This window comes from Carassius carassius, chromosome 38, assembly GCF_963082965.1.
Source record: "Carassius carassius chromosome 38, fCarCar2.1, whole genome shotgun sequence".
Taxonomy (NCBI): Eukaryota; Metazoa; Chordata; class Actinopteri; order Cypriniformes; family Cyprinidae; genus Carassius; species Carassius carassius.
Window position 1 is genome coordinate 20227494 of NC_081792.1, and position 14691 is coordinate 20242184.

The 14691-nt window shown below is 35.5% G+C and overlaps 1 protein-coding gene across 2 annotated transcripts in view; it reads right to left on the bottom strand.

The window, feature by feature from the left end:
* Positions 1-14691, bottom strand: part of LOC132119536 (IQ motif and SEC7 domain-containing protein 1-like) — a 187709-nt gene that overhangs the window by 120872 nt on the left and 52146 nt on the right. For both annotated transcript variants that reach the window (XM_059529586.1, XM_059529585.1), the window contains exon 2: positions 7952-7987. In XM_059529586.1, the coding sequence (XP_059385569.1) occupies positions 7952-7987 (36 nt within the window). The remainder of the gene's footprint in view (positions 1-7951; positions 7988-14691) is intronic.

A 14691-nucleotide genomic window follows, 5' to 3' on the forward strand; every position in this document is an offset into this window, starting at 1 on the left:
TTGGACTCTCATTCTGACGGCACACATTCACTGCAGAGGATCCGGTGAGCAAGTGATGTAATGCTAAATTTCTTAAAATCTGTTCAGTTTCCGTGATTGCTCACTGTAGTTCCTATGTATACAGAAATAAATTGCATACTATGCAAAGTTAACTCACAGCATAATAATAAAACAATATTGAGAGTGCTACTCCCAATACAGCCCTATTCAACACACTATAAAAGAAGAAGGATTGGTAATAAAACATAAGAGGTGTAAATCTGGCTGCGAGAGACGTCTTATTTTCTGTCTGTCGGTCTGTCTTTTGGTCTACTTCAGATCTCTCATAACCCTGGGGGAGCCTTTATATATAGGAGGCAATAGCAACTTCAATGGCTTTTAATAATTAATGATTTTGCAACCTAAAGTTACCACTTATATTACTTCGGCTTTACAACACTCGCTTTAACAGGCAAAAGGTGCTTGGACAGAGCTCTGTAACTATCATTCATGTTGAAAAAACATGAGGTTAAAATCAAGGAGGATGCTAGCGCTTGATCGAGCCACAGATCCCCAAAGCTGTTGTCTCTGCAGTAGTCACTTGCAGTGGTTGTTAAACTCCCCATAAGAGAACCTTTACAGTGTGTAACTGCTCCACGTTCACTACATCCCTTTGTAGAAGATCAGATGCAGAATAAGAGAGAGAGAGAGAGAGAGAGAGAGAGAGAGAGAGAGAGTGAACAGACACTGGCCCCACAACAACATAGAACGACCAATAATTGTGCCAGCATGAAAACCTAAGAGACAAAGCTGGAGGGGACTGAAAATTAATGCCTTGTAAAACCCCATCTGCTGTGATGTGGTGGAGTTACAGGGTGGATTAAGAGGAAACAGCACACAATTAGTGAGAAGAGAGGAGTTTTGGGAAAACTTCTCTCCAACTGTGTCCAAAACTAAAGGGAGCTGCTTATGTATTTATTAAGTAACAGCAAGTAACATTAAATGAAAGGTGAAATTTTGAAGTATAAAGCTAAAATGGTTTTTTCCTTATAACATATAATCCAACAATTTATTTATTTATTTACAAACACGATTCCAAAAAAGTTGGGACACTGTACAAATTGTGAATAAAAACAGAATGCAATGATGTGGAAGTTTCAAATTTCTATATTTTATTCACAATACAACATAGATGACATATCAAATGTTTAAACTGAGAAAATGTATAATTTAAGGGAAAAATAAGTTGATTTTAAATTTCATGGCATCAACACATCTCAAAAAAGTTGGGACAAGGCCATGTTTACCACTGTGTGGCATCCCCTCTTCTTTTTATAACAGTCTGCAAACATCTGGGGACTTTGGCCTTGACCCTTACGCACAGAGATTGTTCCAGATGCTCTGAATCTTTGGATGATATAATGCACTGTAGATGATGAACTTCAAACTCTTTGCAATTTGTCTCTGAGAAACTCCTTTCTGATATTGCTCCACTATATCTCACCGCAGCATTGGGGGATTTGGTGATACTCTGCCCATCTTAACTTCTGAGAGACACTTCCACCTCTTTTTATACCCAATCATGTTGCCAATTGACCTAATAAGTTGCAAATTGGTCCTCCAGCTGTTCCTTATATGTACATTTTAATTTTCCGGCCTCTTATTGCTACCTGTCCCAACTTTTCTGGAATGTGTAGCTCTCATGAAATCCAAAATGAGCCAATATTTGGCATGACATTTCAAAATGTCTCACTTTCAACATTTGATATGTTATCTATATTATATTGTGAATAAAATATAAGTTTATGAGATTTGTAAATTATTCCATTCCTTTTTACTCACAATTTGTACAGTGTCCCAACTTTATTGGAATCGTGTGTGTATTTTTACTGTGCATGATGTGGACTGTCCACATGATACTGTCCACTTTTGATGGAGCCCCATCCATAAATAGGCTGATATTCAATTGCACTGACAAAAAACTATTTATAGTAAATAAGAAGATTATTATATTATATTATAAAGACAAAATGTTGTTTCTTAAATTAATAATTTGCTTTTATATTGTTACTGTGCAAACACTAAAATAAATAATTAAAATGGTATGTGTAAGATAGAATAAAATAGCTGTGATAAAATAAGCAGAATGAAACCATTTAAAGCAGAATAAAATATTCAAATTCTGTGATTTAAAAAAAAAAGATTACATTTGTTTTAGATAAATGGTTATAAGATAAATGAATACACTAATTTTGAAGTATTTTTTTAAATTAATACTATTCAGCAAAGATAAATTAAATTGATTGTTTGACAGTATAATGTTACAAAATATTTCCTTTTCAAATAAATGCTGTTCTTTTGATCAGAGAGACTTTTTTAAAAAAATTCAAACTTCACCCCGAACTTTTAAACAGTATTGTAAATAAATACATATGAATAAATGAATAAATACACCAATAATATGAATTCCTAATGAATTATTACAAAAAGGTTATGTGACACTACACTACATGAAAATATTAATCTACTTTCAATATTTTAATCTACTATCAAAAGGAGGCATGGATGACAGATTCAGACATGCCTTGATACCTTCCTTCTTTCAGATACTTGAAAGAGCAGCATTTTTTCAGGCCAGCAACACAGCCACACGTTTTTGTTTCCCAGTATCTGCAAAGCAACCAATGTGTGGCCGGCCCTGCCTACATAACCTTGGCAAAGCCACAGACTGAGTAAAGAACAGCATGTCAGCAGAAAGCTCCCGTCTTACTCTGCACTGTTAGCTTGAGTATCAGAGTGATGGAACAGAGCCTGCCAACAGCTGTGTGACACACGCGCGCACACACACACACACATGCACCCAGAGTGGATAGGCTTCAATGGAGCAGCCTATTACAGGCATCAAATCAATGAGCAGACACATACAGAGTGAGTAAAGAAAGCAGGAAGGTGAGTGTAAAGTCCGAGGTGAAAACAAGAGAGGGTAAATGCTCTGGGGGACCAGGCTGAAAACCTCCTTCTCTAGAAGGAACAATGCTTTGTACAGGGCCACTCAATGGAAAAAAGAGGCATGTTGATGTCATGCTGATGAATGCAACTCTCAAAGCCTGGCAGCAGTGACATATTTTGGTTTGTGGTAAGGTGAAAAAAGAAAACTGCAGGAGGTGACATTTCACTCTGCTTCGATGATGGTCTGAGACACTGAAATTGAAACGATTTGTCAAATAGACTACACTTCATAAGTTCTATTGTATATAAAAAAGTGTTATATCTTAAGTTATCCATGATAAATTGTGCTTTCAGAAAGATTAAAGACTAATATGAAGTTAACATTTGTTTTTCAAAGCGTGAAGGGTGTTTTCTCCTCAGAAGTATAACACACACAGTAGTTATATACTGCAAAACGTATAGAGAGAAGTGAAAGCTTAAAATATTTCTCCATTTGGAATATTTCTGAATTTATACATGGAAGGGCTGGCAAATTAAAAATGCCATATTTATGCACACACATATATTTAATTTATTAATACTTTAATAAATTACGTTTATATGACAATACCTGAAAAAATAACAGCACTTTGTAACAGTGTTTTGGACGAGTGAAAATATGTAACATAAATAAATAAGCACAATTTAACTAAGTAACTAAATGAAATACAAAATCAATAATAAAAAAAAAAAATATATATATATATATATATATATATATAATATTAATACATTTATAATTTTCATTAAAATGCTAAATAATAAATACTGTTCGTAAAAATTTGGATGCAATCTGAAAATTAAAACATCACTCATATATCAATTCATTTTTAACAGTGTTTTGGAAGAGAGAGGGGGAAGTAATATGAATAAATACAAATATGCAAAAATATATTTTAATAAAATTATAAAACAACTACATGAACTATATGATACTACTTTAAAATAGCATTAATATATATATATATATATATATATATATGTATATATATATATATATATATATATATATATATATATATATATATATATATATATATACCGTAAAACTTCAAATAATAGCCGAGTCCCAAATAGACGCCTGTCTCTTTTAAACGCCTGGTGTGACGACAGGTTTGGGTAAATAAAGGCCGGTCTCAAATAGAGGCCTGGTCTGTTTCAAGCGTGGGAAAAGCTGGATACGGAGCGGCTGAAAAATTCCTTTAAGGTATGCTTGCGCGCGCGTGCGCGTGTGTGTGTGCGAGGGAGAAAGAGGAGATAATATATTTCATCGACTTCGGGATGTTATCCTTAGGTATGTGGCCTGACAGTAGCTTCTGATGGAAGTGAGGATCACCTTACCCATTGTTTCAAAGAGGGAGAGCCGTGCGCATCTGGGCGAGAGCTGTTAGTGCAAGCAAGGCAGGCAGAGTTAGCGGAGGCTGGAGAGAGAGAAGTGGAGGAGAGCGACGTGGAGGAGGAATTCGCCAATGAACTTGTAATTGAGGATCGCGGGGATGATGATAGTGATGAATAGAGTAATTTTCTTTCACATGATTGCAGTTGTTTTACAGGGTAGCCTTCATTCTTTCTTGTTGATATGTTTCGGGAAACAAGTTCATATGCTCGATGGATTTTAGCGGTAACTTCTATTGTTCTGCCCATTGCTGTCACATCGTTTCGTTTTTTATGCTGCCAATAATCTTAGACATTTCTTTCACTAAATTATTTGTTAAACACATTTGTTTAGGGGTAACTTGTATTGTTCTGCCCATTGCGGTGACATCGTTTCGTTTTTTATGTTTTTTTTTTTTTTTTATGCTGCCAATAGCCAAAGACATTTCTTACATTAAATTATTTGTTAAACACATTCCAAATTAATTCTAAATAAAACGTAATATAATGTTGTAACCTCCTACTGTCATGCTTGAACATCTCAACACTAAATTAAAGGCCTGTCTCTTATAGACGCCTGTCTCAAATACAAGCCGGTGCAGTTCGGCGATTTGGGTAAATAGAAGCCCGGGCTATTATTTGAAGTTTTACGGTATATATATATATATATATATATATATTTTTTTTTATAATAAATAAATAATAAATATTGTATGTTGCTACCTGAAAATAAAACTACATTTGAGAATTTTTAATTCAAAAGATTTTTAATTTAATTCCATTTTCAATGAGGGAACACACATGTACATGTAAACTAACACACACACACTCTCTCTCCCTCTCTTTCACACAATGATCCAAGGATAACATCCTCCACAACTGTATTTTTTTCCTAGAAAGGCACTACATATTGCCTGTGGTTTAAAAATGATGAGAGCATTTGTCGTTATTAAAACAGTGGCTGAAGTAACACTAATATCTAACTCGACTGCCAGCATCTATTTATCAGTCTCAACATCAAAGTCTGACTGAGGGGGACTTAAACATGTCCAGATAAGGGAGAGATATGAGCGATATGCCTGTTCACTCGATTGAGTTCGGTTTGAAGCTTTGATATTGAAGAACAAAACTTTACTGTAAGTGAAATTCCCATAATCTCCACTTCCTCCAAGTGTTGGTCCCCATTTCTAAGGATAGAACAGTTGCTTAAAACATTTCTGTGAAATATACTGCAGATCAATATTTTTCATGCGACCTCCAAAACTAAATTTATCAAACTTTTGAACATTAGCATATACATATATATTTATTTATTTATTTATATATATTATTATTATCATTTTTTTTTTTACATAAATTTCCAATCATTTCTTTTTTCCATTATGTCTTAAAATTTTTATTTCATTTTATAAATATTCCTTAGACTTTGTCCCTCACAATGTTTCCTCTAAAAAACATTTTACACACAAAGAAATTACTCATAATTTATTAACAAATCCTGTAACTGTCTGGGACGTAAGTTTGGAACTGAACACTTCTGTTAAATCAGCCAAGCCGACTTGCTTATCATGTGATGATGTGATGTGAATCGTCTCAAAATGACCAAAGACTGGCCGATATATTGGTCCGTTAAAACACAGCAAAGTCCTTATCCTGACAAATCATACAACTGGTTCATTCACACTAACACAGGAAAGAACTTTAAATTTAGATTCATATCTGACTTGCTTTTGCAATTCAACAATCTTATCAAGTTTTCCATGTTAATAAGACAAATCCAGGGGAAGAACACTGAGCCAAGAGACTGTCAACACAAGGCCTTTGGCTTTCACACAGGCTAAAGGCTAACACAACAAGGCTTTCCCCTGTCTATAAAACTGCCTGGTTTGCTGGCCTAAGAGAAAATACACCGTGATCTTTCCCGATTATGATCATTCACCTGCGATCCCTTACAGCACTTCACCCTAAAACTAATAAGTATCATCCGTCTACAGCCACATAATTAGCAAATTACTGACAACTGTTGTGTGTTATCGTGTTTAATGTTTTGCACTATTCCAATGTTCTTCAAGGAGCACTCCTTAGGGAGAGCCGCTTGCTTTGATAAGCAGTATGAGCTTCTTTTGCAACAATTTCCTCTCCAGCGCTCAATTCGAACTTCACTGGCTGATGAAATCAGGGATCAACAGCAAACCCTGAACAAGACCGTTTCAGAGGCTCACAAAACGTTCTGAGTGTTGAGGAGGACTTGTTCGATGCATGAAAGTGTCCCTGAGGATTTCGCTTCTCCATCTAATCTAATGCCACCCCAAGCTATAAGGAAGCGTTGAGGTACATTGATTCGCCTGCTAGAGCACTGCAGCACTGAGCGAGGACCTAATTAATTCACTTAATAACCTACTGTTGAAACCGCCATAAATGTTCATCCTAATGGATACTGCAGCAGTCGTCTTTTCGTTCTACTTGAGTTGGAATACAACGGTGCCCACAAATGTTACTGCTTCACAGGTGCTCTGAAGACATGTCCTTTAACAGAATCCATCACAATGATGTAGAGACCCACAGCTCAAAACTGATGGAAAAAAATGTTTTACCATGTCTCACTAAAGTGCCAAGTAGACAGACAGTACAAACATAGGTCTTATTTTTGCCACTTGAGCACTTCAGCAATATCTCAGCAATCTCAAGATGATGAAAAGGTCTCTTAAAGTTTCGGGTTTGATGTTTTTAATGTACAGTATGTGTGATATTTATGGCCATCACTTTGCTTTAAAAATAGGTTCACAGACGGCCTGTTTGTGACATCACGAAATGCAAAAACGTAGCCTATGAATAATAATTATATGTTAATTTGAATAATTATTCTTGGTGAAACAAGAAATGCTCAAATGAAACTGTGACATTTCATTTGATATCTTCATCCTCTTGATTTCATCAAATAAATAAATAACTACATGATGACTCTAAGAAATAAATAATTAAATAAATAATTTGCTGGTCTAGTGGTCACAGTTTTGCTTTGAATATGACATGGTTTTGGATTTAATCTATCCTCTTAAAAGGATTTTTCTAAATTATTCATCACATGTTATTTTATAAAGTAGTGTAGACAAAACTGGCCGTGCCATGTTGGGAATAAGTGACTAAATGCCTAAGGTGATATTTCGCTTTTTATAGATAAACTCACCATTAAAAAGCTTTGAATCAAATTGGACAAACAAAAAAGGTAAGTGAAAGGTACGACCCTGATTACAAAATGCCCTTGAACATAAACTAAAAAGCTTAAAAATAATCCACATAATCCAAAAATCAGCCGTAGAAAAACAAATATTCACTGAGAGTTTTCTGTAAATCCTCAATGACTGAAACCAATTACAAATCTGTGATGGGGACAATGAGGATGTCCATCCAAGAAGATAACGTGCATCTGACACAGGACGCAGAAAATGCCAATAAACATGCATGACTCAACTAAATAAATGCATCTACTAAATTATGTGCATTGTATAGTCTGACATGGCGATGAGAAATGTGAGATCATCCACTATGAGCATCATGATGACAGCAGATGAGCAAAGATCCACAGAGAAGGTGTCCTCTCATAACCTACCTGACATTTGAGACACGCAAGCCTTCACTTTCATTCCTGTGGGAGACAAAAAAAAAAGAGAGACAGAGTTAGAATTTTGAAAGAGGCAGTGAAAAAAACTTGTCTTTAAACTTCCAACAACAACAAAAAACCCTCCTTGTACTGACAAAACAAAGCTGTCTTGTTTTGAACCTTGTTTTGGGCTAAACTCTATATTCATCTACAGTCTGAATCCTTAGCTATGCCCAATGATGCACGCAATAACAATCAATGTGTCCTGTGGAGTCTGATTTATGAATAAATTACTCTTATGAATTCATTCTGATTGAGAAATTAACTTTTATTTGAGACATATAATTAGCCATCGTATTAAAAGAATATCCTGTAAGTTTCAAGAATGAAAATGTCCTAGTTACTAAAATAAAAGCTTTAATTGACAGCAGGCCGAGTGAACTCCAGAACCTGGAATGTGCCTACCTATGACATAATAGATACATTAAATACCGCCTGCACAGAAGAATATTAATGAATCATTTTGTAGCCCCACCCACTGATTTGCATATGACATAGCAGGGAAATAACATAAGTGGCGCTAAACCGGATCAAGCAACCAAGCAATAAACATGCTGTTGAAAATCGCTAAATATTGTGCAGTGCCTGGTTGTGGAAGAACACAGTCGCTGCATAACTTTCCTTCAAATTCAAATATAAAATATTGTACCAAATATATAAATAAATACTGTGACCACACCCCTGCGGTGAGCGCGCTATTCAGATTCTAATGTTACACTGAAGCGCGCGGCTTGAATACGCCCATAACAGAAAACAACGCAGCGAGACTGTTCTTCAAGTTTTTTTTATTTTACTGTTTGCTTCGCAATGAGAGGAATAACACATAATTCACCCCAAAAAGATGTGATGTGGTTGAGGGTTTGAGATTTGGATTTCCTCAGAAAAAAAGGATGAAGCACTTTATTCAGCAGAGATCATAAACATGAGTAAGTCTCTTGTTATTTATTTATATACTTGTACTAGTTTTCACATAACGTGTTAACATTTTACTAGTTAGACTTTCTCCAAAGACTTTTTCCAAACTATAATTTCTGACTAAATGTATAATCAAGTGAAATATTATGAAGTTTATTGTTCCTAATAAACTGTTAAACTGCACTCGCAAGTGGATATTAAATTATGTTGTGGGATAATTAAATATATTCTAAATAAACTACAAACATAAAATTATATAAATTTATTTTGTCCTCACATTCTTTCTTGTAACTCCTTCCTCTCAGTGGCACAGATGACTGAAAGGCTCATTATGCAGCTCATTATGCAGCTCATTATGCAGGCCTTTGTCTTCTCAGGTGTAAATCACAATGATATTCATGATAGTTGACGCCTACTCGCATATGACTTTCACCAACAAAAAGTGTCTTAGAAAATTTAAATCAATATATTGTTTTCTGTAAGTGAGTAAACAAGATGATTTTCACATAATTTAGAAAGAAAAATTCCAGGCTAAAAGCTGCAGTTCTCAAAAGTGCCGGGAACCATTGTTCTTTGTGTTTTATTGCCTTATTCAAGTGATTTAACATTTTAGATTTTTCACTAACCACGCATAACATTTTTTATTCAAAAACACAATTATGTACATACATGCTGCTGACATATTATTATAGCCCAGTATGTGTTGATTTCAGCGAGATTAGACTTTAGCCATTTATATGTGAGAAACTGAAAAAAACACAAATGTCAGGGCATGACAAAACTTCTCCAGGCCCAAAAAATACCCTTAGACTCCAGAGGGTAAAAATATAAATTTCTTTAACTAGCTAAGGTAACTAAGGATTAATAAAGAAAAAGTTACTTGAATCATGATGTAGTAATATTTTCAAGTTGACTAGTTAAATATCGAGAATTGGTCAAATGTTCTGAAAAAAATATTGATTTTATTTTTTTGCCATATCACCCAGCCCTAGCAGAGAGACTGGGATTATAAATTCTGTGCTTTCTATATTGGATCCAACAGGAATGGCACAGTACACTTGTGTGATTAAAAAATATTTGTACTGTGTCACTATTGCTTTGTTAGAGATCACTTGATATGTCCTGATTATGTGTACATTATGATAGAAATTTTAGATTGTTAGATCTAACCGAAGTCACAGAAGGGTGACCAACTATGAAGGATGCAGCTTGTCAAACAGACATACAGAAAGTTAGTTTATTATGCAAAACTATTATCCAATTATAGCAGAGGGCGTTTACTTCCAAGCCTTCAATGCAGCATGGCCATAAAAACAGAGAGTTCGAAAATAGTCTATTACTTACTGATTTTGATGTTTTTGAATGTAAAAAACACGCGAACGTCATAAGTGGACCTCAGATAACAGTATACAATAATTATTAAAAAAAGCCAGTTCATGACCCCTTTAAGTGAATTAAAAACACAGCACAACCAGTGTAGTGCGATTGTTGAACAAATGACTTTGAGCCATCCCTTTAATAAATCAATCAAAAACACTCAAAAATTAGCAGTTATCATTTGAATCAAATTGAAGTTGTAAATATAATAGATTATTGGAGTGTGTTTTACAAGAAAATAGCATTTGAGTTGGTAACACTTTATTTTAAGGTGTCCTTGTTACATGTAACATGTACTTACTATTATAATAACAATTAATTATGCATAATTACATGCAAGTAACCCTAAGTCAAACTCTAATCCTAACCATACAGTAAGTACATGTAGTTAATTAATATTACTCAGTACTTAAATGTATAATTACACTGTAACAAGGACACCTCAAAATAAAGTGTAACCTTTTAATTTTTCTACTTTAATATTTTGTTTAACTCAATGTGTTATATGCAGTTCCCTTGTAATCATACATAACATTTTCTGAGTGAAAAGGTAAATCCAACACCACTATTTTTTTCTGCTTTTTCTTTCTGAATCAGGTCAAACTTACTGTTTTTAAAGGTGACCGGTTATGCAAAAATCACTTTTATAAGGTGTTTAAACACAGTTGTTTGGCACAGTGTGTGAAAACAACCAGCCTATAATGGTAAAAAACCATCCACTATTTTTTCATAATCCCAATAAATTATAAGCAGTGTCTCCAAACAAGCGGTTCCAGATTTCTCCCTATAATGACATCATACTAGGAAAAGTCCCATCCATTTCTGATGCTCTCTGACCTATTAGCATAGACACAGCCCTGAGTGAGAAGCAGCAGTCCACCATTACTGTTTTCTTGCTTTACCTACTGGAGATACAATGTCAGTGCCAAAGAGCCATTACAAGCGTTGTGTTTCGGGTTGCACCAAAGAACACCGGAGTCTCCATAGAGTGCTGCGGATATGGTGGTTGAATTTCATTTTCAAAGGAAATGTCTCTGAAAAAAAAAAGAAAAGTCCTATGTTTGTGCAAATCATTTTACGCCGGACTGCCTCACAAATGAGGGTCAGTTCAGTGCAGGAGTTGTTCAAAGGTTGATTTTGAAAGAGGGATCATTAGCAATGCTTCGAGCGTGAACGTCAGTTGCAGACAAAGTAAGCATCATGCCTCATATTTTGTTTTCCAGAAGAGCTTCTTGGCACTCTGTCAGGCTAATGTTGCTAAAGCTACTATTGTCTCTGCCTATTTTCGCTGATGCTGCACAATCAGATTGCGTGAAATTATCCTGTTTTGCCGGAGCATTAGATCTTGAAGCTCTGCCTTCTTCTGAAAAGGGAAACAGGAGCACCAGCTCATTTGAATTTAATGGGACACACACAAAAACAGCGCATTTGGCTCTAAAACTTCACATACACACTCTGGGAACATCAGAGACTTATTTGTAAAAAGGAGCATAATACTGTAGGTCATTGTAGAAAAACTTATATTCTGTGTATGATTTTGTTTTAATTTTTTATTGTATATAGAATAAAACATGAGTAACCCTAAGCCATATCAGCTGTAATCACCTCAAGGACAGGCATGCATGATCACCATCATATTTATACATTTAAATTCTCCTTTTTTCAAGAAGTAAAAAGGTATTCACCATTCTATAAACAACCATTGGCAATCAGATTCAATAGCAGGAGGCTTTCTCTATGTGATGGAGAGCTCTAATATTCACATTTGTGACTGGCAGATTACCTCAGGCATCCCCTAGCCCAAGTCTTTGTTTAATAATTCACAAGTTTACCCTAGAGAAAAAGGCTTTGTTAGAAATGCTATGGTCCTCTTTGGACTAAAGGTGTCGACAGCCTTGCTCTCAGACAGATGTCAGAAAGCTTTGGACAGAAAAATGGTTCTGATCCCATTACGCAACAAAACAGTGACAGACATAATGAAAACTGTATCAAGAGTTGAGTTGACCACTGTATTGACATGTCTCTGAAAATGTAGTTGTCCCTAATAATAATAATTGTAAAGAATTCTGAATGCACTTTTTTTTTTTTTTTTTTTATCAGTGTGGTCATGCCTTTTACCTCAACAACTGCCTTGTATCTATTCCCAACCAAGTAGATGGCAGATTTCAAAACTCAATTTGTCACATTCTATGCTAGCTACTAACAGACTCATATGTCAATGAATGCGGTGAACCGCTGACATGGCGGTATCTCGCCAACTAGCCTGTCTGGGCTGTAAGGATAAATTACTGCCAGGTTGCCAGTAATACTTGGTCATAAAATAAACAAAACACTTTGCACTAATTTGTAATATTTTCCCATATTTCTTTGTTTTGTTTCTGCTCATATTTTGGCACTGCTAACTGCAAGTTCAACACAAAGCTCACCACTTGGTAAAATAATTGACAAATTAAGCAGTCACATACTGTTATAACACATTACACATATTGTTATCTAAAAATTGTGCATTTATTCCTTATTTATAAGTAAAGTAAGACAATAAAAGAGCCTAAGAGGTTCATAGGTGGTTCATTTTAATAGCACTGTACATTAACGTTATGCATGTGTTTTCCTGCCGCCTGTGTAAAGTAAGATTAAATATAATTTTAAACTTTATTTAGCTGTCTTTTTTTATACTAGTTCACAAAGGCAACTGGTCTAAGACAAAGTATGTTTCCATTTCAAAAACCCTTGTTACACTGACATAATGGATAGCACTAGGGCTGTCAAAATTGCTCAAAATTGACGTTCGAATATCCCCTCTAAAAAATACACGAATATTCGAACTATTCGAACATCTGGTTGTGCATGTTGTCAATGATGCGCATTACGTCAATAACAGGCAAAAATAATACAAAGAGACATAACTACTTGTATAGATAGTCTATTTAAGTTTAAACATATATGACAACGTATTACCTACAAAAAAACAAGGAAATCAACTAATGGCCAAGACTGCAGACCTCACGCTCTCTCACCCTCACGTTCTCTGCGCATAATGGTTTAAATGAACAAACAAATTTTTGTGCAAGCAATTTAAGGTCGCGACTGTTGTCCCAAATATAGCAGGCTTCATTCAGTGATTGAAACAAATATTCTTAATATTAATTGAAGTTTTACAGCATATAGAACTGACATTGAATGCTCAGAGCGAGCTGTGCTGTGTAAACATGGAACTTTTCCTTGACATGAAACGATAAATAATCAAACCTCGGATCCATTGCTTGACAGAACTCCCCGAAGCCTGCCCCATCCGCGATACTGATCGGTCTCGTGTCCTTACAAATGAACGAAATTATTTTATACGTTATGGCCTCTTGTCATGTTGCAGACAAAGTGCTTGCGGCGGACGATGCAAAGTAACGTTAAGTGTGAAGACGTGACTGTTTAACTGGAGTTCCACACATTATGCCATGCTCATTTGGGTGCACATTTTTGAGATGTGACCTCATGTTGCTAGTGGTCGAATGGTATGCTAACTGTATCTTAAATAGCTTGCATACAACAATCTCGCAGGTCAACAATTTTACCTCATTTTCTCTGCTGCGGTTGAGTTGGGCTCTGCACTTGCTGGCATCTTCCATGAAGACGCGTCAACTTTCAGCAGTGATGCTGTGCCAGACAGTGCGACTCCTGTGAGGCTGTGACCTGTCCCTGAACCCTCAGGCGCTCTAGCGCATCCACTCGCAAAGCAGACAACCACGCCTCTACTACCGCGGGACCTTTTTTTCCACATTTTTTTTTTAATTCGAATATTAATTTTCACCTTCGAAATTCGTTTATTTAAAACTATTCGAATACATATTCGAATTTAGAATATTCGTTGACAGCCCTAGATAGCACCAACAAACTATCACATATTAGCTTTAAAACCTAAAGGTACTAGATAAATAGTATAAACTAACATTACCCCTACAACGTGTGTTACAGCGTTCACTATTAATTGGATGTCATTATGCTACATGCTGCAGTGAGGAAACCTTGAAATTTATAAGTCGTTGAGAATAAGTCGCATCAGTCCAAAAATACGTCATGATGAGGAAAAAAACATATATAAGTCGCACTGGACTATAAGTCGCATTTATTTAGAACCAAGAGAAAACATTACCGTCTACAGCCGCGAGGGGGTGTTTTCAGTGTAGGCTACAGGAGCACTGAGCAGCATAGAGCGCCCTCTCACGGCTGTAGACGGTAATGTTTTCTCTTGGTTCATTTCTCTTGGTTCATGTCAAGTTAATTTTGATAAATAATGGTGTGTTCAAGTCATCTCGTATAGATCGTATTTCCGAGTTGAATGCACATGAACGCCACCACAATATCATAAATACCAGTGGGGAGCTCTGGATTTTCTTTAAGCC